This window comes from Drosophila serrata, unplaced genomic scaffold (genome assembly GCF_035046125.1).
Source record: "Drosophila serrata isolate PLE 108 unplaced genomic scaffold, ASM3504612v1 contig_228, whole genome shotgun sequence".
Classification (NCBI taxonomy): Eukaryota; Metazoa; Arthropoda; class Insecta; order Diptera; family Drosophilidae; genus Drosophila; species Drosophila serrata.
In genome coordinates this window covers 244,164-267,893 of record NW_028257126.1, presented here as the reverse complement: position 1 = coordinate 267,893, position 23,730 = coordinate 244,164, and the positions used below count along the sequence as shown (strand labels likewise).

General features: G+C 45.1%; 3 protein-coding genes across 7 annotated transcripts in view; all 3 read left to right on the top strand.

Annotated features, from left to right (window-relative positions):
• Positions 1-12,460, top strand: part of LOC110188097 (Shal K[+] channel interacting protein) — a 148,085-nt gene extending 135,625 nt beyond the window's left edge. For 2 of the 5 annotated variants that reach the window (XM_086829894.1, XM_086829890.1), the window contains 10 exons: positions 786-843; positions 1,336-1,574; positions 3,730-3,893; positions 5,580-5,661; positions 6,136-6,354; positions 7,336-7,528; positions 8,416-8,561; positions 8,683-8,957; positions 9,032-9,153; positions 9,794-12,460. In XM_086829894.1, coding sequence (XP_086686020.1) covers positions 786-843; positions 1,336-1,574; positions 3,730-3,893; positions 5,580-5,661; positions 6,136-6,354; positions 7,336-7,528; positions 8,416-8,561; positions 8,683-8,957; positions 9,032-9,153; positions 9,794-10,236 — 1,941 coding nt within the window. In that variant the 3' untranslated portion in view covers positions 10,237-12,460. Of the gene's footprint in view, positions 1-785; positions 844-1,335; positions 1,575-3,729; positions 3,894-5,579; positions 5,662-6,135; positions 6,355-7,335; positions 7,529-8,415; positions 8,562-8,682; positions 8,958-9,031; positions 9,154-9,772 lie in introns of all 5 variants that reach the window. The other 3 variants (XM_086829893.1, XM_086829891.1, XM_086829889.1) reach the window with 3 other exon arrangements.
• Positions 10,288-12,460, top strand: LOC110188098 (uncharacterized). Its single transcript, XM_086829895.1, has one exon. It carries the CDS (start codon positions 10,288-10,290, stop codon positions 10,606-10,608), a length of 321 nt encoding a protein of 106 aa, XP_086686021.1. The 3' UTR covers positions 10,609-12,460.
• A 1,326-nt stretch (positions 12,461-13,786) lies between these two features.
• Positions 13,787-18,386, top strand: LOC110188013 (carcinine transporter). Its single transcript, XM_020957537.2, has 10 exons — positions 13,787-14,222; positions 14,422-14,937; positions 15,002-15,120; positions 15,607-15,769; positions 15,857-16,033; positions 16,099-16,248; positions 16,572-16,796; positions 17,170-17,297; positions 17,394-17,815; positions 18,079-18,386. The coding sequence occupies exons 2-10, from the start codon at positions 14,630-14,632 to the stop codon at positions 18,181-18,183; spliced, it is 1,797 nt and encodes a 598-aa protein (XP_020813196.2). The 5' UTR covers positions 13,787-14,222; positions 14,422-14,629; the 3' UTR covers positions 18,184-18,386.
• Positions 18,387-23,730: the final 5,344 nt, after the last annotated feature.

Genomic DNA, 23,730 nt, shown 5'->3' with positions numbered 1-23,730 from the left:
GGAAGTAACAAAAATAGAAACAAGTAGCACATTCTGATGCTAGTAGTTCTGCTTGCGCTGGCAAAATTGTTTTAGTTTTCAAATGGAATTTTGTAATTTTAACGCCTTTGCCAGCTACGCGAGCCTCACTGCCTGACGACTGCCTTGCTGGCTGGCTGACTGACTGACTTGGCTAATAAGATGCCAGCTGGGAGAAGGAGTCGCCAGCTTGGAGCTTGGAAGTTGACAACATTTCGTCCCCGTCTCGGTCCTCGACGGTCCTCCTTTCATTTCGCACAGCAGTCACGTTTGGCATGCAGACAAAGTGCTGCCCAAATACGAGCAAACATGCATGCAAACCCGGGGCGGAGGCGTCGCCTTCAATACGGAGAAGTTTTATCTAGTTATAGTCTGTCTGGCGGGTTGGCAGAGGGTGCCAAAGTTGGCCATGCCGAGAAGTTGCAACTTTCTCTGACCATATAAAGTTGGAGGAGGCTGCTTATTAGTCTTGATTAGAATAAGTCCATGTCTTGGTTCGAGAAAATGTGATCTCCCAGAAACTGGATCACTGAACGTATTTCTTGGTAAACTCGATTTGCCTTTAGCCGGCTTTATGTACATTTGCTTTTTTTTTCAACTTTAAGGGTATATCCAAGGAACTACGGGTTCTTGTAAATGGGATACCTTTTCAAATTATCCTTTCATTGCATATTAATGAAAAGTGCCCAAAACAAAACATATTCCAATTCAATTAAGACAAATTTCGTGCGAAAGAATAATCCAATGTTGCTTTGTATCTTTGACAGATCCTGCGTGACATTCGGCAGGGACTGTTGCAAATGAGTCGCGGCGAAGGACGCATGGGTAAGTAGCACAAAGGAGCGCAAAGAACAAAGCCAAGGAGTAGGATATACGGGGAATGAAGAGAAGGAAGCGCTAGGCGAGTGCCCCGAAAAGTATGCAGCCTGGAATTTTACACTTGAAGTGCTTCTGCTGCAAGTTGCAACTGCAGCATGGGGCATGGCCTCGCCCGCCCGTCTGGCGAGCGTCACATGCATAAGCGAGCATAAAATCTTATGTCCGTTTCCGGACCAGAATCCGAACATAAGCCCCGGACTAAGGACCACGGACTCGGGACGGGAGCAACTTGTGCTGCTCGCATGTGGCAAATGGCATTGCAAGTTTTGTGTGCAACGTGGCGTATAATAATATTGTGTTGCAGCCCATTCTGCTGGCTCTGCACATTTTTCGGGGCGCTCGCAAAACTTTTTAAAGTTCTTCCTCGGCACATTCTTCCCTAATCCTAATCCCTGAGCCCTACTTGCCACTGCTAAACTCGGTTTATTCCCCTTCCAGACGATACGTACATGTACGACGAGGCCCTGAGAACGGGCGTTGGCATGGGCATCGCCGGCCTGGGTGCCATACCCATGGGAGGAGGCCAAGGCGGCGGCGGTGGAGGAGGAGCAGCTGCCCATTATGCGGTGAGTGCGCTGCATCATCAAGGTCATTGGTACGACGAGCCGCCCTATGAGAGCGATCCCGATGACTTTCTCATGGCCGGACTCAACTGCGGACCAGCAGCCACAATTCAGGTGAGTGTCCATCTTAAGATGCATTTAAATATAAGATAAACATAATTAAATTGGATAAGAAAACACCTAGATAAACTATAAAAGATTCTTTTCAAGTCGAGCTATAATGTAAAAAGCATTTACTAAAAAAGAAAGCAAACTAGAAAACCTTTTTTTCTGTCTGATATACATTCCACACTATGAGATGGAAGCCTGGCGGGTTATGTCATCCTTTACCACAAAAACGAAAAGAAGAATTGGCAGCGACAACATTGTCGCTGTGTTGCAATCACATTCGAAATTTATGCGCCACATCCTGTGACGCCGTTAATCCTGGTTACCCGGCGGACTCCAGTGCCAGGTTCAAACCCGATCCCAATACCAGTTCCTTTACCAATTTCAGCGGGTTGCCGCTTTGATTTCTCTGTGGAATTTGCCAGCCACAAAATCTGTGAGGGGAGGAGGAGTTTCCGCTTTTCCATTTCTATTTCTTTTCTTTTTTTTTGTGCCCCTCATCGAGTTTGGTTTTTCTCAGCGATTTTCGCTTTGTGGCTTTTTCTTCTATTTGCTTTATTAAATTATACGCTGAATATATTTTTGTGCTGGCGCATTGATTTCTACCCACTTCGACTTGTATGTCCATGTCCTTTGGCATTTGCACGCTTCCTTGTGGCGGCCCGCTCCTTGGGCTCTGTGCATAACTCCGGGACAAACTGCGACTCGAACTCACTTTATTTTTATTGACAGTCAAAAAGTGCATAATTCTTGTTGACTTGCCCGACTCTGACTCTGACTCCCACTCTGATTGTGGATTGATCTCGGAGCTTGGGTTGAGGTGGGAAAACTCTGAGACGACGCGACGTCTTGAGACTTTTCCTTTTGCATAATTTTCTTAGCTCCCCCTTGACTTTTTCCAACGATTCGGGGAGTTGCGCTTTTGTCGGAACGCATTAGGCAAGTTATCGACATTCGGAGACCGGCATCTCGGGGTCTAGGACTGGGACTGAGACTGAGACTGAGGGAATTTGTTTTCTTAGTCAATTGAAATCACTCAACGCTGAAGCGTTTTCCCGAGCCACCCCCCCACCACTCGGGGCCTTTTGTGCAGGCCTCTTTTGCTTTGGGCCCCTTTGATGTGGCCACGAAATTTGTTTAAAATTGAAATGAAACTTTTGCGGTTCTCGGTTCTCGGGAAAAGGTTAACGGACCGGAGTAGCCGGAGATAATGCGGCCGAAGCGCATTGAAATTGAATTGTTTGGGGCCAGGCCAGCCTTTGATCAGAAACTGGACCCGCAAACGTTTGACATGATATGGCTCTCGGTATCCGACCGATTTTAAGCACTGCATACCGAAAATACGCCGGATTAAACCAACCCGAAAGGAGTTGGGAGTTGGGAGACATGCTCGGTTCAAAAAATCTAATTCAGATTTTCAGGGGGTCGACCTCTGACGCCATTCCACGCTCTCTGGGGTCCCGGGAAAACTTTGCTGCATTGCCTAAATTAAAAACGAGAAAACTTTGCAATTTCCGTTGCCAAACAAACATACGCAAAAATAAATATATATATATATATATACAAAAAAAATCCTGCGAAAGAAACCAAATTTGTGTTCACTAAATTTAAAATTCCAAGCTGAAGCCGGCAGCCACATCAAATCAGTGCAACAAAAACAAATATAGCGCAGCAACAGCAAATAAACTCTCTCCTCGCTCTGTCTCACTCTACCCCCACACCCTCTCTGTCCCACTCACGGCCTCATAAAGTTTTATAACTTTGTTAATTTTTCATAATTTTGTTGCTCTACAGCGGCCAACAAATTCTACTTGAATGCTAATCCCCATGTTGTACGAACTCTCTATCTCACTCCCTTGTTAAGGATATATACACACAGAGAAAATAAGTTATAGAAATTACAGAAAAAGAGATAATAAAATATTAATAATTAACTATAAGTTAAGTTATTTAACAAAAGTGTAGAAAACTCACATATTAAAGTTACATTTACACACATACTATATCTGTAACAGTATAATTTATAACCTATTTCATCTCGATTGAAAGCTGCTCAATTCTTATATGTATCTATTATTTTATTCTCGATTTTAGATGGCGTTTTTCCCCCCAGTGTATGTATGCCCCTCACTCACGCTTCTTCTCTCCACTTCTTTTGCAGGGTGGCCGGGTGCGCTTCTCGAATAACCGCGAGAGCACGGGCGTAATTTCATTAAGATCCGCCGGAGATATTTCATTGCCGCAACGTGGACCGCCGCGTAGAGGTCTTATCGTGCCGCAGCAGCCGCCAAATCCACCGACAATAATACCCTTAACGCACGCCAGGTGAGTACAGCCCGCGGGGGCGGTCGGATGTGAGGGGTCAGGGGGCGGTAGTCCTGGTCGTTGATTGCCATTATTATTTGCAGTTGAGTTTATGGCCAAAGGGCCGACACGAAGGTGGCGCATTAATAAATAAAATGTTCCAGCCCCACCCTCGTCCTCGTCCTCGTGCTCGGATTTCAGATTTCTGATGATGGGACGGGGCGTGAGCAGGAATGGGCAGTTATGATATGGCAAACAACAATTGCCGAACCCTTTTTTTTCCTGCTTTCCTGTCCACTTCAAAGGTGATCATTGAACCATAAAACTGGGCCACAAATGTGCCCAGTCCGCCGTGAAAAGGCCAAACATTTGGACCAGCAAACACTAATAGCTGACCAGAGCGAAAGCAATCAAACAGCTCAAGTCCGGCATCTCGAATTTATTTGTCAATCTGAAAAGGTGCGTCAAAGGATGGCACCCAGGCCCAGGCTCAGGACAGTCAGCCAGTCAGGCAGGAGAAAAAGCCAGAAAAAGGGTAGACTTCACTTCATTAGTGCGGTTATCGAAGGTCTGCAGCCAGTGGAATGAATGAATGAATGAATTGAACGAATGAATCGCTGAACGGGGAGGTATGAATGAGGGAATTAGTGAGTGAGTGACTGAGTGAGTGACGAGCGAACTTGACTGGCAGACGACGGCACACATATCGAAACGCATCGGAGCGAAAGTCATCAATTTCATATTGTTACGCATGCCACATTCGGTGTACAGGGAACCCGGATCCCGAATCCTTCCCTTCCTGCGCCGGGGTCAAAACCAATAAGAGCAAGACAGCGACAGGCCAGGACACTTGAATGAAATGGCATTATTGCTACTTCAACGCCAATCCACAAGTCAGAGTACCACGCAGGCAGCTCCTCCTCAATCAGCCAGCTGTAGGTAGACATCAGGACATCAGGAACGAGAGGCAACGGAGGCAGACTCCTCTCCTCTCCATTGTCGAGCTGCGTTTTCCACACGTACGCATACAAAGGACTTGCTGAAATAACTTATACGCCTCGTGCGCCGCTGGGGCCCCCTGACGGCGAGGCAAACGCTAAGAAAACTTTTTCTTCTCACGAAATGCGGGAAAATACGAGCTGGAAAGAAAGGGAAAAGGAAGGTGGAAAACAAACAGCAAAGGCAACCAAAAGTGAAAATCTCAACAGAGCTGAAGCGAAATGGCAAAGGAAAATCGGCCAGGAAAAAGAATAAGAAAAAGATATCAAGTATTTATTTATATGACCTTTGTTTGCCACTCGACCTCGGGTCGGGTCGGTGTCCCAAGCCAACTTCTTCTCGGCCCCTTCGACACCTTCTGCCTCTTTGGTTATTGTTTGCCCTCAAAATGTTTGCCACCCACGAGTTTTAAAGTTGTTTTTGGCCATTGTCAGGGGCAATTTTGGGCCGATTGACAAGGCGGAGAAAGAAGATTTTATTACTAGGAAAATGTCCAAAGTCCAAAATGAAATGGATAACTTTTATAGATTGATTTCTAGTTGTGAAAACAGCGAATTAACAATTGAACTTCATAAGAAAGTGGTTTGAATTGTTTAGAAATATACCAACTACTTTGTGTTTAGAAATTCTATAAAAGCTTCAAAAATAGTGAATAGCAGATGCAGATTATAATCCAACTTACATTTATATTTCCTGTTTTTCTTCCAGATCTCATGATCGTGAAAGCGGCGACTATGCGGGCTCTATCTCAGATCTCCAAAGCGTTACCTCCAGGCTCAGTGCGGTGTCGGTAAGTTCCAGAGTCCCTTTTTTCCCGCCGCCCGGATTGGGCTCATTTAACTTTCAGTCCCAACTCCATCTCCAACTACTGCACCAACTGCATCTGGATGCGTCTAAATTGATTAAGTGCTCTTTGTGACAAACAAACTTCGCTTTCGGTCTGGTCGAAAATGGACGATAGCTGGAATGCACGTAGATAGGGAGAAATAAAGAAAACTAAAACACAGAAACTGGAAAAGCTTTTTAGCCAAGTTGTTCCTCTGTTTCCGGGCTTATTTCTCCTTGTTTTCCTTTCCGGGGGCTGCAGTTGGCTTTGGAGTTGGAGTTGGCACTTAAGCCAGCTAAACGCTGTCGGAATACGGGCATCGGAAAATGAGATTGGTCGACCATTTCATTTGCAAAGTTGACTTGCCCCGCCGACTTGGCTAATATGGCAACGACATAGACGACGCACTCAATCCGCTTTTCTGCTCCCTGCCCACAGATCGGCACCAACAATTGCACGGCCCGCTACCGGACGCTAAGCGGCGGAATCGGGGAGTCGCCGTCGCTGTCGCCCAGCCCCTCGTCGGATTACGAGGACATCGGAGCCACCAGGGGCCACGGATGCCTCCCGCCCAGCCTGCTGGCTGCCAAAGCCAAAAAGAACGGACTGCCGCATGGCAAGGCGAACACCATTTGCCAAAAGGCCACGGTGCATCATGTAAGTTAATTAAACGCTAATGCCGACTAAGCCTTCGCAGATGGAGGAGCGGATGGAGGGAATGAGCTGGCTGGAACTCCATGGAGGAGCAGTCCAAGTGCATTTGCATTTGCGTTTGCCAAGTGGAGATGCTGCAGCCACGGAGATTTTGTTTGTTGACACATACCGTTTGGCCGGTCGGCGAAAATGTAATTAGCCATTGGCCAACGGCACTTTGCATATGCAATTGGCTCCAACTAGGACTCATAATGGGCCTCGACTTGAACTCCTTGCCGCCGCATGCACTCTAAATGCAAATGCCATTTTAATGAGTTTTTATGGCCGCGTGCACAGGCCTCCTCTTGACTTGACTGCCAGCAGCAAGTGGTAAAAGCGAAAGTTCATTTCGACCAACTTTCTAGGCTGCTCGCGAGGACTGCCAAAAAAAAATAAAGATGAGCAAAGTTTTGTGGATTCAGCAGCTTAGGCTTAGAAGCCAAGCAGTCAAGGTTAAAAATAAAATAGAAACACATGAAACAATTACTTTAACTTGCAGTTTACAAAATATTAAACTAAAGACTTTATAAACTTTATAAATGGTTAAAACTAACTTGAGGGAAACTATCCTTTTTTGTAAAGCTCAGCAGTTACCATAATTTAAATTAGCAAATAGTTGTCTGAGGGCTTTGCTAACTTTAGGATTAATTAAACCCCTGCATATATGACTAAAGTTCCAGCTTAATATTTGTTTCTGTGTACACAAAGCCATGTCTCATCCATCCTGCTGCTGCTCCTCGGCTGCGTATCGGTATGTTCGTTTTAAACTTTTTAATGATTTAACTAACAAAACTTTCATACTTTCCCTGTTCTGTTTCTGCTGCTACCCTTCAACATGCAATTTATTGCGACGACGACGACGACCATGTTGGTAACACGGGAACAAAAAAAATTTGATAACTTTCACTATGACTCGGATTGGTTTGGTTTGGTTTGGTTTGTTAGTCGGGCGAGATGCGTAGCTCGGCAAAGGAAATTGGCGCATTTAATGAGAATGGACGAAACTTTGTTGCCACAAAGGATACGTCGAGGGATTTCAGCAATTCCCAAGATAATACCGACCGTGGCAGCATGAGCGATCAGGCGTTCGCCTGCTCGGCCAGCTCCGTGGAAAGTTTGCCCAGCGCTTCCGGTTCGAGTAAGTACACAAATTGTGCTGCCAGGGAGATTGTGTGTATCTTTGTCTGAGCTTGCAATTTAGAGTTTTCGGGTTTGATTTTGTCTGTTGCTCCTGTCTGAGTCTCCAGCTCCTTTCGCTGGCCATGGAAAAATTCCCAGACTGCCTTTGCCGGCTCCCAGGCTGCCTCTTCCTGGGAGCCTGCCTGCCTGGCTGGTTGCATATTGGTCTATTAACAGCTGTAGTTCTTGTTGCGGTTTTTTGTTGCTCCTTCAAATTTTGCCAACTTAATGAATTTTTAATGCACTTGCTGCCGCCCTTACCGAAAGAGGCCAAGAGAGGGCAAGTGCCCTGCCAATGGGGGCGGGCACTGCAGATTGCAATGTCTGGGGCGTGGTTAAATGAAGGGCAACCGCTTCCTTTTTAATGAACAAAACTTTTGCCCCAAAATAAAAGGCAACATCGGTGGAGGAGCCAAGCTAGGTGGTGGGGTGATCGGGTGGCAACTTGTGAAAAGTGCAAGGAAAAATACTTTATTTTTCGTGTGGCCAGGATACAAAGCAAGGATTAGTCCGGCCCAAAACCAAATAAAAAACCGACGCAAAGAAAACAACAGAGCCCAGAAAAATAATGGGAAACTTCAAGTGCATATTTGAATATTTTTGGGGCCAAGTCTGTGAATGTTTGTGAGTGTGTGTGAAAATATTTGAAAAGTTTTTAATTAACCAAACGAATGAGTGCGAGCTTAGGCTTGCATGGGCCAAAGTGTTTGTCCGTAGTAAATTCCTGGGGTCCTGCGGCTAATTGGCTGTGGGCGCATTAATTGGAAATTCGGCAGGACGACAAACTTTGAGCCAAAAGAGCTGGGCAAATATTTATCAATCCATACCAAATCCACTCGTCCACAGGCACCCAGGCCCTGGTGCGTCCTGGCAGTCCGCACAGCTCGATTTCGGCCGAGGATCGCACCTCGATGGTCAGTAGCATCTGCAAGGCCAAGGCTCTGGTGGATAGTTTGCCCAATCCCTACGACAAGGAGGCGCTTAAATTCAAGGTGAGCTACTGGCGGATTAGCAGCTCTTGTCGATGCTGCAAGTGGGATTATTTTATTTTTCAAGGGCCGCAAGGAGAGTCCTCGAAGCATGCTAATCCAATCACTCTTCTCCCATCCGCAGAAGGGCGAGCTCATCGATGTGCTGTCGATGAATGCCTCGGGCATTTGGAAGGGACGCTGCCACGGTCGCGTGGGCCACTTCAAGTTCATCAACGTGGAGGTGTTGCCGGAGCAGCGCATGAAAAACTCGAGCAGCAAGACCCTGGCCCCCGGCTCCCGGCTGGCCAATAATCCCGGCAATGGCAGCAGCAACAACGGCGGAGGACCCTGCTCGGTGGAGGATCTGCTGATTCGCATCGGGCTCAAGGAGTACACCTCCGTGTTCGTGCTCAACGGGTAAGTGGTGTAGATGAAACAAATTTACCAACAATATTTTTGTTGGATTGTTTCACCTATCGTTCCATTTGCAGCTACGAGGACCTGGAGCTGTTCAAGGAGCTGGAGCCCGCCGATCTCGACTACCTGGGCATCCTCAATCAGGAGCATCGCGCCAAGCTGCTGACGGCTGTGCAGTTGCTGCATGACATTGAATGTAAGTCTAGATTCCTGGAAAACCTATCTTAAGATCCTACTGGCTAAATTTAGGCAGTGAAACTACACAATTAATTATGTGAAGTCAGGTTAAAACTATAATTATATATACTTGCTGAGTGAGAAGTACTATACATAATAAAGAACCAACTTGCCAACGTGGTAAATTATCTACGTATTGTTTCAAGTATTCTATTTACTTTTCATTCCGTGTTCTTAGTTGTAAATATCAACAGAACTCTTAATTAAATTTCACACTACGAAATTAGGGGTCTAAATGCGTAATTTTTAACGAATATTGTGAAATTCCTAATCACGATTGCCCATAAAGTACAGTTTTGAAATCTAAATTTTATTGGCAACAGATAAAGTGCCTTTTACTCGGCTCCCCCACCACGTCGGGCGTATAAAACAGCAGTATCAGCGATATCTTTCCTGCAGCCATAAAATCGAGTTAGTAACGCAGCTTGAAGTTCACCTGCCTTGGCTCTTTTATGCTTGAGATTCACTGCCTAAGTAAGCCAGCTAAATTGATGTGCACCCAACCTAACCCACTCTCTCACCCCGTACTTAACACATCACCTACACCCCACACCCCACACACCCACAAATACTCACAGCTACAAATTTCACCCGCACAGGCTCCGACGTGGACATAGCCGGATCCAGCTCGGAGAACGACGAGGCCCGCCTGAACAACATCAATATAAAGCATGGAGCGTCGCCCTTCGGCCGAAGGCACTTCCCCCGCGACTCCGGCTGCTACGAGGGATCACCGCTGCCCAGTTCGCAGACACCAACACAGGCGGTCAATTCGACGGACGAGTCGAACAGTCTGGATGACGTGGTGACCAAGTGCTCCAGCGAGATCATGAAGCGCGTGGAGAGCGCCCGGCGCTGCAAGGACAATCCCTTTAAGGCCACGCTGCCGGGCGGGGGACGCGTGGGCAAGAAGTCCTTTCTCGGCGGCGGCGGCCTTATGGCGGACGATACGCTCACGCGTGGAGGGCTTAGCGAGAAGTCGAGCGACTCGGGGGTCAGCAGCAGTTCGCTATCATCGGGTCCGCTAAAGAGCAGCACTTAACATTTGCCCACCATACTGGCCCACGAGCTGCTGCTGGGCGTGGGCTCGGGCATGGGCATGGGCATGGGAACCCTTACGCCCCACGGAATGTCTGCCACCTCGCCCACAGCCCACTCAGCGCCGTTGGGAAACATATGCAACACGCTGCCACATGCTCCGAGCTCCTCCTCCTCCTCCTCGGCCGGACTGTCGTCGATGGCCAGCAATCTGCCGCTCAACCGGAACCTAGTGATGCTGCGGAATCACCTGCGCAAGAACACGACGGGAAGCAGCACCGCCGGGAACTGCAGCGGCGGCGGCGGCGGCGGAGTGGGAAGCGGAATCGGAGTGCAGCTGCTGCAGGACCAGGACGACAGACAGGAGGATCAATAACCCATTTACTACATCAAGTTCTTAGTTTAGTCTCCCGTTGAGTTAAGTGTATTTCAATTGCTGTGATTCGATAGTGAAAACAAAAGGCCAACACGCGTCTTTCAGTTCAAATGTATAGTATGTATAGAGAGAGATAGACAGACAGAGTTAGGGAACGGGAATGAGAGCGGAATAGTGGCTGGGGATAGTGCGAAGTCAGAGTTAGTCAGAGTCAGTCAATCCTTCCTCCGATAATGTTGGCATTTACACAAATATTTAACACGTATTTATACAAAGTACAGACTTATTATTATATACACACGTCTGCAGAGAAAAAGAAAGAGAAATTTCATATACATACATACCTAGGGATGTAGCGGAAAATGTTTGAAATGCTTTGACTATTTTTAGTTAGCCTCGGGCTATTGAATGAGACTTGTTTGATTTGCCATTTGTTTACTGTTCAGCTGCTTTGCGTGTGCATATTTCTCAACGTGATATTGTGAAACGTCCAACTTGAATTGCATTTTAATATATATATAATTCGTTTCCACACACACCAACACAGACCACACACACTGAAGTCGATTCCTATTTTTAAGGCACTAATCCGAGTGCAAGAGCAATAGACCAATTCAATTTTAACAAGAAAACAAAGTATTTTATAAAACACGACAAGAAGAACAGAACACCAACTGCCATTCGAAACTAATTTTAATTTGTTAATAATCGATAATCGTATAAGAATAACAATGTAAATGCCAGTCCGTCAGAGAAACTTGTATAAATAACTGCCGAAAATTGCCAAATCGAGCAAAATATGTAATGTACGCTAAGCAATATTTTCAATCGTAGCCAGAGTCGTGTGTCCGTATCGTGTGTATATATTTGGGATGACGATTCAGTTAGGATCTAGTACGACCCTTATGGTAGATATCAAGACGTATCCACTATGAGCGATTTAGCGATAATCAAAAGCAGACAATGAATTAGTCAGGCAGCGCAAATGTTTTTAATCAGTTTCTATCGATTAGTTAAATAAATGAGGGAATATTTATCACGGCACAACAACTACGAATATACAAATTTCTACTGATTAACATACATATTAGAGCATAGCATTACCTAGCGTAGAGCATCTAAATATAATATAGCAATTGACTAAATGTAAATGAGTTTATTTGGAATACGCTTCGACTTCTACTCAGAACGTAAATTAAACCTGAACATATTTTGTGAGCATAAGATATCGATATTCGTATGATAACACAATTAACTCTAATCCCAAATTAAATCAAATTTAAAAAACAACCGAACAAATCGCACGTGTTACAGCCAGACGAAGGCGACGATAATCGACGGATGTAGAGACAGATATATTACGAGAGGGAATACCGGATTATAGGCATTTTTAAATTTAACTATTCAAATTACATTTAAGTGTTTCAACTGTAAATTGTAATAAAGTCAACAAAAGAATATTTATATATATTTAGAGGCGATGTGAGGAGAGACGTAAACGAACACACACACAACACTCGGCATGAGCTAGCATTTTCTAATTATCACTGTAAAATGATGTAATTTAAAGACAGAATATATAAGCAATATTAAAGTTTAACCCAACAAGGAGCCACAAAATTGATTATTAAGTCAACACATTACAATTGCAAGAATACAAAACGAAAAGCAAGAAAAGTAAATTTCCATTAACACACCGTAAAACGAAAGCGCAAACTAAGCTATTCAGAGTTCAGTAAATTTTAGAAGAAATTTTCAAAACAAAACAATGCAAAGTGGAGAGCAATGATTCGTGTTTATGCATAAATCAAAGTAAAATTCTTTAAATAAAAATGAACATATCTAAAAAGTACTCGACTCTCTGAAGTGTTATTATTGGGCTTGGACTGGGATATATACATATTGTTAACGGCGATCATTAGGTGATCATTACCGCCCATTTACTTTCATTGGCCCTGACTTTCCCGTACCCTTGGTTCTACTCTGCTCCATCCATTCCATCCATCTTTCGATGGGCCAGAGCACTACTTAAGATCCCCCTTCCAGCTAACTTTTGATCAGGCAAAGGAGACCGCTTCAAGAAGCAATTTCGACGACAATTGGAGGCCGACTCGGCTGAAATGTAAACGATTCTCCGAACCAGGAACCCTTGAGACTGCGACACGCTCAGATGAATGCCGTGGTGACTGGTCGGTGTCGGTGACAGTCAATAGATTAGCAGCACATTGCGGACGTAATCTGGTCTGATTAAATTTACAGATCTTATCCCAGAGATCTATAGCAGCTGCTGCTGCCACGGCGATGCTGATGTTTATTCATAGAGCGACTACGACGTCGCGAGCTTAGCTCTTACAGCCTACAGTCTAGGTGGGCGGGCCGGCGGCCGGGAACCGAACTGAATTTGCGCTTAAGTGCTTTAGTAAATTGTTAAATTGCTTTTGTCTTTCGGCCGGCGGCCGGCCAGTACATAAAAATATGAAAATTGATATTATTGCATTTGCACAGGCCGAGCCAAGTGGACTCTATTTCATTGCCACAGCGGCGTTCTCCCGTCTCGGTTTCAGCACAGTCACAGTCGGTTGTCAAACGCGGCAGCAGCTCAAACAGCGCAGGAAGATAATCGGTTGTCTAATTTAATCAGCAAATAGAAACATGAGAGAAAAGTATACAGAGTTTCAGATAAAGTTCGAGCAAGTGCAGCGGGAGCTGTCGAAAAAGTCCCCGTCCGCATATTCCCAGCTTCTTATCTATCAGCCTCGGTCCGGCGGCATAACCCAGGATTATCCGCGAGTCTTTGCTTTGTCTAGTCCCCGATTTGTTGCCGTATTCCGAATGCAATTGTCTTGTGTCTATCTTATCTTTCGAGGGGCTTACGAGCCAGCCTACTGCCTACTGCCTATTGCCCTGTGGCCTCCATAAAGATGAAATTAAGCGGGCAATCGCTATAAAAACATCAACAAGACTCCCTTTATGCAACGGTTAACAATTGAAATGTAAACATTTTTACGAGCTTATATTCCACAATTTCCGATCTATCAAAAGCCCATTACCGCTCGCTCTGATTACCATGATGACCCACAGAGGTGTTATCAGTGTCAGTGGAGAAAGGTGATTAGATTCGCGGAACATAACCTGCTCAATGAGGGAAAGCTGGCACATGAGACCCTATTTTTGACAGGTTCACAGCACCTGCCCCCCACCTCCGCTCTTTGGCCCACGCAATGGTTATACACATTTGTGTAAATCAGATAGACGTTCTGTTATCAGCAATTCATTTTATAAGGCTCCGTCTTGGCCTGATAAGTGGCCCCACAGCCGTCCGAGCAGCCAGAACAGCCAGAACAGCACCGGCGCGTGTTGGCCACAGTTGATGAGCTCTCGCAGGCGTCAAAGTCAAAAGTTTATCCGTTTCGCGGCGGGATGTGAAAAGTGCGATCGCGCTCCCCAAATCAATTTACATTTTCAAATTTCCCTTAGATTGGGATGAGGCAGAAGGACAATATCGATTTACTACAATACCTCTTTGTGGATTCAAAACGGTGTGCTGAAAATTCATATACTGGTTGAGAATAAGTGAAAAGTTTTTAATAGGTGTTGTGAAAAAAAAACAAGTGGTAAGTGAATGCATGTCAGGTTTATCACTTAAATATACCTGAACCTGGAAAGAATTTACAGCATTTGAAGTGATCATTGGATAATCATTCAAGATTTATTTGCTCATAACAATCTAAGTGAATGTTAATGGGTTTCAAAACAAACAATAAGTAATTATAAGTGATATGCCTCAATAAATTTTATATTCACAATTTGAAGATATTAACAACGATCCGGCGCCAAGTGGGGCGGCTACAAGTGTCTCGTTAGAAAGCCCCGGCTATCGTCCGCATCTAATTGCCGAGCAATCTCCTCATCAGAGCGGAGTTCTGTGCCCCAGATGCCATAAAGATTAGTCTGCTTATCGGGCCCTACGACTCTGACTGGGAACTTAAGCATAGCCGCTCCAGAATTCAAACAGTGCAAAATGAGAGACAAGCTGGAACAGGCGAACAGCCGCAAGGCTTCCCAGGCCTCGGGAAAGTTTTCCCAGATGGACGTGGACGAGTCGGAGTTCAACGATCCCTTCCAGGCTCTGATGGAGAAGGCTGGCAACCATGGCCGCTATCAAACCCTATTCAACTTTGTGTTCGTTGGAGGATTGGCCTTTAGCGGGGCCATGGTCTACATGAACATCATCCTGGCCCTCAACATACCCGACCACTGGTGCACGGTGCCCGGCAGGGAGAACACCAACTTCTCGCTGGAGGAGTGGCGGGACATCACCTTGCCCAAGTAAGTGCCTGGAAAGTGCCAGGAAGCCTCCAAGTGAATTCATCTGAATCCTGTTTTGGAATAGACAAGCCGATAACCGGGGCAGGGAGACGTTCAGCAACTGCGAGATGTTCCGCATGAACTTCTCAAAGATCACGGACTGGTCAGCTTGGAACACTAGCCAGCGGACGAATCAAACAGAAAGTGAGTGGAAAAAACCGTGTATATCAAAAAAGATTATAAATACATTGAATTTCAAGCTATAAGACATAATTAGAATCATAGAAACCACTATTAACATATATTACCTTTGTGATTAGCTTCACACAGGATAATTCACAATATGTTTTTAATTGAATTAATTTGAAAAATTCAACAAAAGCAATTATTATTGTCCATTCACGTGGCAATTTCATTATTCTATTATAAATTTATTTAAATGCGATAATTTTCCTACTAAATCCCACCAATTGCTGGGCTTATGCGTAAATATTTATTGAGCTTCCGAAACTCTATCAAATGGCTTCCAAGGAAAAGTAAACACATACGTTTACCGGATTAGAGGTGAAATTACTTTCATCGTTTCGCTGCTCTTCCGCTGTCTTATAAATATTTGCAACTTTGCACTCGAATGCATTTTACGACCACTCCCATTACCCATTACCCACTCCCACACCATCTCCGTTTCAGCCTGCCAGAACGGATGGAGCTACGACAAGACCTGGTACGAGAGCACCATCCCCACGGACCACAACTGGGTGTGCGCCAAGGATTTGTTCGTGACAAATGTGTTCGTGGTGGGTCGTGTGACGGAGGTGGCCGGTTCATTTATATTGGGACAATTGGGCGACTCGTAAGTAGCGCGACCTCGCTCCTCACCTATGTAACTAAGTTATGGCAGCGCCGGTAATTGAATCTCTCCACTCTTCGGTCGCTCCAGCTACGGACGCAGGTTCGTGTACTACATCAGCGTGGTCTTCTGCTCCCTGGGACGCATCATGTCCATCATGTGCACCAGCTCGTACACGTGGTTCCTCATCATGTCCGGCATCGTGGGTCTCACGGTCAACAGTCTCTTCCAGTCGCCCCAAATTATCGGCATGGAAATCTCACGGGAGTAAGTTTGAACGAAGTTTGTGGTCAACTTTTATTGCTCACCCACACCCATCGAATTGTGTCCAGGGAGGACCGCAGTCGGATCGCCTTCTTCCAGAGCTGTGGCTGGTCCATTGGCACTACCCTGATGCCCCTGCTCTACTGGTGGCTGCGCCACTGGGACTCCTTCATGTGGCTCACCTCGGTGCCCACGGCAATGGTCCTGCTGTTCTCCAAGTAAGTCACGCAGGGTCCCATCCAAATCTAATAATAAACTATGTTTCCGTCGTGCCATTAATTAGTTCTTTAGTTGTCCAAGTCGTATTTCAATGCCTTTATTTAGTCCCTGGGAAATACATTCCCAAGGTATGCTATAGTATTTTTCTCAAGTCTCGTTAAATTATAGTAAACTTTAGAAGTTTATTCTTCTCTTTTCGTAGACTTGTTATAACGCTAATTAAGGTTTTGATAAAATATCTTATTTTTACTCCAGGAATGTAAATATAAAAACCAAATTTTAAACCGATATATTTGTATAATTTCATACAATCCCTCTCCAGATACGTAATCGAATCGCCACGATGGCTGATTAGCAAGCGACGTTTTCGGGAAGCCATTGCCCAGCTGCAGAAGATAGCCAAAATTAATGGACATCGCTTTGACATGACCGAGAAGGAATTGGCCGAGATCTACAGCCAGGAGAAACAGGATGTCACCTACGGCATCGCATCGCTCTTTGCCGGGTGGCGGCTAGCCCGCAACACCATTATCATGGGCTTCAGTTGGTGAGAAACAAAAATAAACTGAGAGGAATATTCAAAATCAAAATTTAAATTCTAGAAAGAAAAATTCAAATTATCTCTCTTGATAATATTTGATAATATTTCTTCTCTAAAAAAGAAAAGCCTTGGCTAAAGATCATATTCAGATCAGGTTAAAAAGCTCCTAGAGAAGAATTTAATTTTAAAGACTATTCCAAACTTGAGTGCTATTTTTGATGCTTGGTAGGCATTTATTACATTTGATTCAATTTAGGTAATATATTCCATCGTTGGCATTTTATAAAAATTCTTAAATTGGCAATGATTTTTGCTCAGTGCCTTGAACAAAGTAATTTGCATGTCTAACTGGCGACTCACTTTGTCCCTTTTTTTGCAGGTGCGTGGTGGCCGTCTCCTATTTCACGCTGGTGCTCTTCAGCTCCCGGATGGCCGGCAATCCGTTTCTGAACTTTTTGTACCAGAGTGTTGTGGAAATTCCCGCCTACATCGTGGGCCGCTACATGGGTGAGTGCTGCGGGGCGTGACGCCGCGCTGATTGGAGCAGTCCATCACCGCCAGTGTCATCCTCCTTCTCCTTGTCCTTCCTCTACTCCTTTCCAGGCGATACGTATGGAAGGCGCTTCACCAATTCGATATCGTTCCTCGTCTCGTTCGTCACCTGTCTGCCCATCATTGTGTATGCCACGGACGAGCGGTACGAGAGCCTGATGATCTACCTGGCCACGTTCATCAAGTTCCTCAACGCCCTCACCTTCTTCACGGTGAACCTGCAGTGCCTGGAGATCTATCCCACCTGCATGCGGCAGACGGGCGTGGCCCTGGGCACCATTCTGGCCAATGCCATTGGTGTCCTGGCCCCGTACCTGGTCTACCTGGGCACCACCGTTGACATCCGGGCACCGTACTACATCCTGGGCGTCCTCTTCCTGCTGGGCGGGATCGGGGCGCTCTTCCTGCCGGAGACGCTGCACAAGAAGCTGCCGGACACCATGGAGGAGGCGGGTCACTTTGGCAAACACGATGTGAGTGAAGTCAAAATGTTATATTTTCTTTTATTAGAAGTTGTCTCGAGTCTAGTTACAAATCTTTGTAGGCTTTAACTTTAGGCTTGCATTTAAGCCACTTTACTGTAATTACTTTCTTCGCAGTGGCAAGAGTTTTTCAACCTTCTTCCGCTCGATGAGCAATAAGCCACGAAGGAGTTTCGCTATCTCCTCTAATTTATAATCTAAATTATGCAAAGCAGCCGTAGCCTAATTTCATTTTTCACAAATTTAATTTACAGAAATTCTTCAGTCTGCCTAAACCGCCACCGGCGATGGAAAAGGACGACAAGCTGTCATCCCATCCGGAGCTCACCAGTCTCAGACGTTCGGAGACGCCGCCGTGAAGCCTCGAAGGTCCCAGATCCCTGGATCCCTGGATCCCCGAATCCCGGTATCCTCGAAGACCTGCGAACGAACTCGAACGTCCTAGCCTCGGCAATCGATTCCAGTTGCCATTCCCGTTCACCGCTCACGTTACTCTTGTGATGTTACGTTAAGTTTGGCCCAAAGTATTGCGAATAAAGTATTGTTATGTAGGCAGCCGTAATAAGACCCGCATAAATCACAAATCACCCATCCGCGCCCACAGAAATCCCTGCAATGAGTTTATCAGCGCATCTGTCAGAAATTTACAAATTACCTGGCGCGCGCCGCCCTTGGCTGCTGGGGTAGCTAATGCTGTGGCTAATTTAATAAATGACGCGCCACCCACAGTGCGCCGCACACATGGCGTATGCGTAATGCGTGGCAGGCGCCTGATTTATGCAAGTTATGTATCAATTTTTATCACCAGTTGCAGGAATCCTTGTCGTTGGTCCTTCTCCTGGCCAGGAGCCGTTGGCAAAGTGTTAAACTGTAAGCAGCCCCTAACACCGAAACCAACTGACAACGGAAACCAGAAATACAATGTATTCGAACGCAGAGAGCTGTGAACTCAAGCCGAGGTTTGAATGCACTTTACTGCGAAAGCGGTAGGAAATTGAACTAGAAAATAAATAGGATGTTCGTCCATAAATATTACATTTCCTCGTTACCTTTTATTATATTTATATTAATCCTACATAGCTACCCAATAGTTTACAATTCAAACACCAAAGTAAATGTAATTAAATGAAACCAATATTTATTTATTTCTATCAATATTTAAGACCTGCCAAGACTGTCATTTTCAACTCGCCAAATTCTCACAACTTTTCACTGCATTTTGTAAGTTGAACCTGCTCTACACGAAGGATATAACCCTCCCCGAACTAAACATACCAACTTCTGGAAAAAACTTTTACTCGTACGTCGTGCCGGGAACACAGGACGTGCAACTTTTGTGCGCAAAGGTGTTTCGCTTTTCAAGTTATTTATTATGATTTATTTGGCAATGTGGCGCGCTGATGTGGCAACGTCTCAGACGGAAACTGAATCTTGGTCGTCGGAGTAAGTGTGCGGAGTAAGATCCCATTCCACCGTCCCTCCTTCTGGCATGGCTGCAGCGGCGATAAGTAAATTGTTTATCCTACTTGTGAGTTATGTGCTGCGACGGCCAGCCAGCAAGCCAAACCGAACGGCAAAAGGAGGCGGAGCAGGACCAGAAGTAGGTCCTGGGCACGGCCATTCAGTTTGATGATCATGTTGATGTTGGCCCAAGGTTGGACACCCCTCAGTAATGGCCGGGGCAGCTAACAATGTTATGCTTTCATAAACAGCTGAGCACAATTTTCTGATAAGCCAGCTCCTGTGCGCCGGCGAGCCAGTGAGCTGGTGTTGGTGGCTATTTGTTTCAATTTATCATAAAAGGCAACGCCGGAAGTCAGCCAAGCTGCAGTTGAATGAACGATGAAGGCACAGGCGGAGGAGGTAGTCGGAGTCGGAGTCTTGAGGCGGCTTAGCCATAAGATGAGGCTCGCAAAGAGTCCTTGGCAGCTGGGAGCTGAGCTGGGCGGCATTAGAAGGGATTCCGGGGCATTCCCTGCCTAAGGACTGCATAAATACGGCTCACAATTATCACAGTCGCCAGCCAAGACACAAGCACTCTAAGCTTTAAAATTTCAACTTTATATTAAAGCAGCATTTCCCCCAGTGTAGCCAAATTACCCCCCAGCTTCGGCTCGTCTTGAACTTGGTCCTTCTGTGGCCCACTTCGCCCTGTCCTTTGCCTGTCCTGGCAGTAATGAAAACAAATGTCCAGTCATTTGCTGCAACAAGGACAATTAAAGAGGCAAACATTAGGAGACTGCAATGGCAGCGCTGCGAAAAGTAAATCCGAGTGCATTGCTGCCTTTGCTACAAATTTTCCGGGGGTTTTTCATATTTCACGCAATTGAGAAGGAGCCAAACTATTTGCAATATTTCAGGCTGCCACACGAACGAAATCCAGACATGAAAAATGCAGTGCCTGCCCGGGCTTTCTCCAGTGGCTGCAAAAGGGTGGAAAAGTGGCTGAAAAGTGGGCGGCGGGATTGGCAGCAAGAAGCGGGTGCCACAACAGTGATTGCGCTTTATTTGTGATAATAAAACACACCATCGCGCCGAGACGACGACGACGACGATGGGGACAACGTTGGGAAAGCGGGGGGAAAATCGAACCGCGAAATTGCAACAAACTGCGCGTGCATTGGCCTCCGCGACCGGCAGGGGGGTGGGAGGTGGAAGCCGGAGCTGGAGGTGGCCCCGGGGAAACAGAGCAGAAGTCAGGACCTTGCTGCCGGGGTAAGAATATTTAAGCTGCAACAACGTTGCAGCAAATATTAAAGGAAAACACCGACGGCAGCGGGGCGCAAAAGGATTTACTGCATATTTCATGTTCACAACGAACCAATTTTACGCTCTTCAAATCCTATTAGTCAATGGCCCAAGGGGGATGCACTACCACCACCACGGCCACCAGATGCAGAGCCACCGACATCAGCACCACCAGCAGTACCAGTTGTACACATAGAAAAAAATGTATTGAAATCTTACATAGTTAAAAAAAATCCACTAGAATGTTTAAGGTACTTTTATGGTGATAAAAATAATGAGAAATTTATTCTGGCTTCATAAGGAATTCATAAACATTTTTTAAAGTAAACTAAACCCTCTTGGTAAATATATTTGTTTTGAAAGAACCTGAATAAATCTTTGCAATTGATCTTTTTTTTATTACTTTCATCACTATATAAGTCAGAAAGGGAATGAATGAATAAATGGGCATATATTCAAATATATATTCATATAGCTGGCAGAGGAAAAATCGGGAAATTAATATAAAAAAATGTATATATAACTTCGCCGTTTATTTTCATCTACTTTGATATATTGATTTTATGAAAATCCGACGACTAAATCATATATCTGAAATATGGACACTATGGACATTTATAGAAAAAAGTTTTAACTTCCCCGTTTTGAAACATATTTAATTCTACTTTAACATAAAGTAGTTTTTTATGATTCCAATAGTCCGACCATTAAAAAAATGAAAATCGGAGCACTTTATAATATAGATGGTATAAAAACAAATCGATAATATATATAAAAATATTAAAAATGTAGAAACAACTTTTTAAAAAGATGCTTTAAATTTTATAAGAATCGATTATTAAAAGGAATAATGTAGTGTTATAACTTTGGTATAAGATTCTTCAAGTCTTTTTTAATTATACAAATATGTATTTTACTTTGAAAATGTTGTAATATATTTATTACATTTTAAAATGTAAAACATGCATTTCACAAGATAGATGGGAAACATTTAGGAACTTAATATTCAAGATTAAAAATAAATTTAAAAAAACTAGAAAATTACTTATTCTGACACGGGTTTTCTATACTTTAATGTAGGATTTTTCTTACGGTGCAGCAACAGCAGCTTCGGTGGAATCAAGCAGGAGCTTCATCCAAGGCAGATGTTTCGGCAAAGGGTTGAGATTGAGTTGGGTGGCGCATGGGGCGGTGCTGTGGAGTGGGTGGTGCAGGGTGATTGGTGATGCCTCGGCTCAGATACAGCGATTTACTTGCACACACGAATGTGAGCAATGTGTGTGTGTGTGTATATCCGTGGATATATCTATATAGTATGTAGTATATATAAGTAAGACTCTGGGCCTGGGTCAGCTTAGTGTGTCTGGCATTTCCGCACGATTATGCATGTGAGTGGCGGTGTGGCGGGTGCCCGGGTGGTTGGGCACCGGGAAGCCGGGATGCCGCTCGGTGGGTGGGGATAAGCCCGACGGACAGCCCGCAAATGCCCGCCTGGAAACGGTCCTCATCAATCTAGTTACTTCGAGAGCATGAATTATGAAAAACGTGCAAAATGCAAACGGAAATTAAAATTTATAAAAAAAGAATAATGAAATGTAGGAGGGGATCGAGAACTTCCACTCCGTTGGACAAATGCGCCTCGGTGGTGGGGCCCACACACACGGAAATCAAAGAAAACACTAGCCGAAAGCCCCAAAACAACAAATGAAAAGCCAGCAGCAGCAGGAGCTAGGGAAATATGTATGAGAAAATTAAACATATTATCCCAAACTCTGGGCGGGCAGCTTCTTTTTTGTGCTCCCTTTGGCTTTTGCATGCTCCGGACGTCTCCGGCACAGCTGTTGAAAAACAAACCCCAACTTTGGCCGCATACAACATTTTTGTCAGGGTCCTGCTGCCGCTGTCCTTTATTAATTTAACAGGCCATGCCAGCAGTGATGCGATGCGACTTTGACTACAACTTGAACTACAGCGGAGGACAGCAGATGAGCGGAGGAGCAGAGGAGCAGAGGATGAGGGGATCAGGGCCAGCGATGGAATTCAACAAGCCATAAAACATATGAGGCAGCCGAGGAGCATGCATTTTTCATGAGCCGTTGGCTTTTGTGCCCATCACAATCATTGGACCAGGCCCGAAAACTCCCAGGCACCCACCATCCAGGCATCCTGGCGTCGCCAGCAATCATCATCAGCACTCGTCGTCGTCCGCTTCCAGAGGAGTCAGCTGGAGGACTTCTGCTCCTGCCCCAGCTGCTCCTCCTGATCCAGCTGCACCTCCTGCTCCCGCCCCGCCTCCGATTTCTCCACTCTTGGCTACACTTGAACTTACAATGACACGTTCGAGTTTCGAATGAAGGCAGAGAGGAACGGGTGGCACATAGGCGGTGGTCCTGCATATTTGTTTGGGAATATTCGAGTAGGAACCTGCCACTGCATTTTATTTTTCCCTCTTCTTGCCCTCAAACACACAACTCTTTATCCGTAGTTCTCACACAAATTGCTTTCATTTGTTTTAATGGGATATGCAAGGACCTGGAATCCTTGAACCCTGATTTGCGCTGTGGGAATATGCTTAGATGTGTATTTTTCATAGAATGCAAATAATTGGTGAGATGATCTCGATGAAAAATAAATATTTGTAGTGACACAGAGGATAGATTGAGTATATAGAATATGGTCGTCAGACCTGCAAACCCAAATTATTTTCTCAAATTATTAGCATTAATGAGAGTTGAGTAATAAAGTAATAAAGTATAAGTAAGGTAATAACATAAAACACAAAGAGCGCAATCTTTGGACTTTATTAAACGCCAGTGCTAAGGTCCCATAAAAAGTATCTTTATGGAAGCATTTGCGACAAGACAGCGTTATTATCAAATCACTAAAAGACTTATTTCCCAGAATTTATCTCAGCTATTAGACACCACACGAATCCTCCTCCCAGCCTCACCAACTGCCTTAAGTTTCAGTTCGCCGATATATTCCGTTGTGACCCGTGAGTCTTGGTTACTCCACTTCCTGTGATTTCCCCAGCAGGCAGGGGAGGAGGAGGAACAGGGGGAGGAGGTGGCTTAGAGCAATCTCGGCTTGCGGGAAGCGTCGGAGCAACCATCAATCATCCGCCAGAGGAGCACGTGAGAGGACGGAGACATTGATGG

Excerpts from the sequence above, each read along its gene's own strand:
- LOC110188013 (XM_020957537.2), top strand. The coding sequence starts at position 14,630 with ATGAGAGACAAGCTGGAACAGGCGAACAGCCGCAAGGCTTCCCAGGCC. Across the intron at positions 14,938-15,001 it reads CGGGACATCACCTTGCCCAA|ACAAGCCGATAACCGGGGCA; the intron begins GTAAGTGCCTGG and ends GTTTTGGAATAG. Across the intron at positions 17,816-18,078 it reads GTCACTTTGGCAAACACGAT|AAATTCTTCAGTCTGCCTAA; the intron begins GTGAGTGAAGTC and ends TTTAATTTACAG.
- LOC110188098 (XM_086829895.1), top strand. The coding sequence starts at position 10,288 with ATGGGCATGGGCATGGGAACCCTTACGCCCCACGGAATGTCTGCCACC.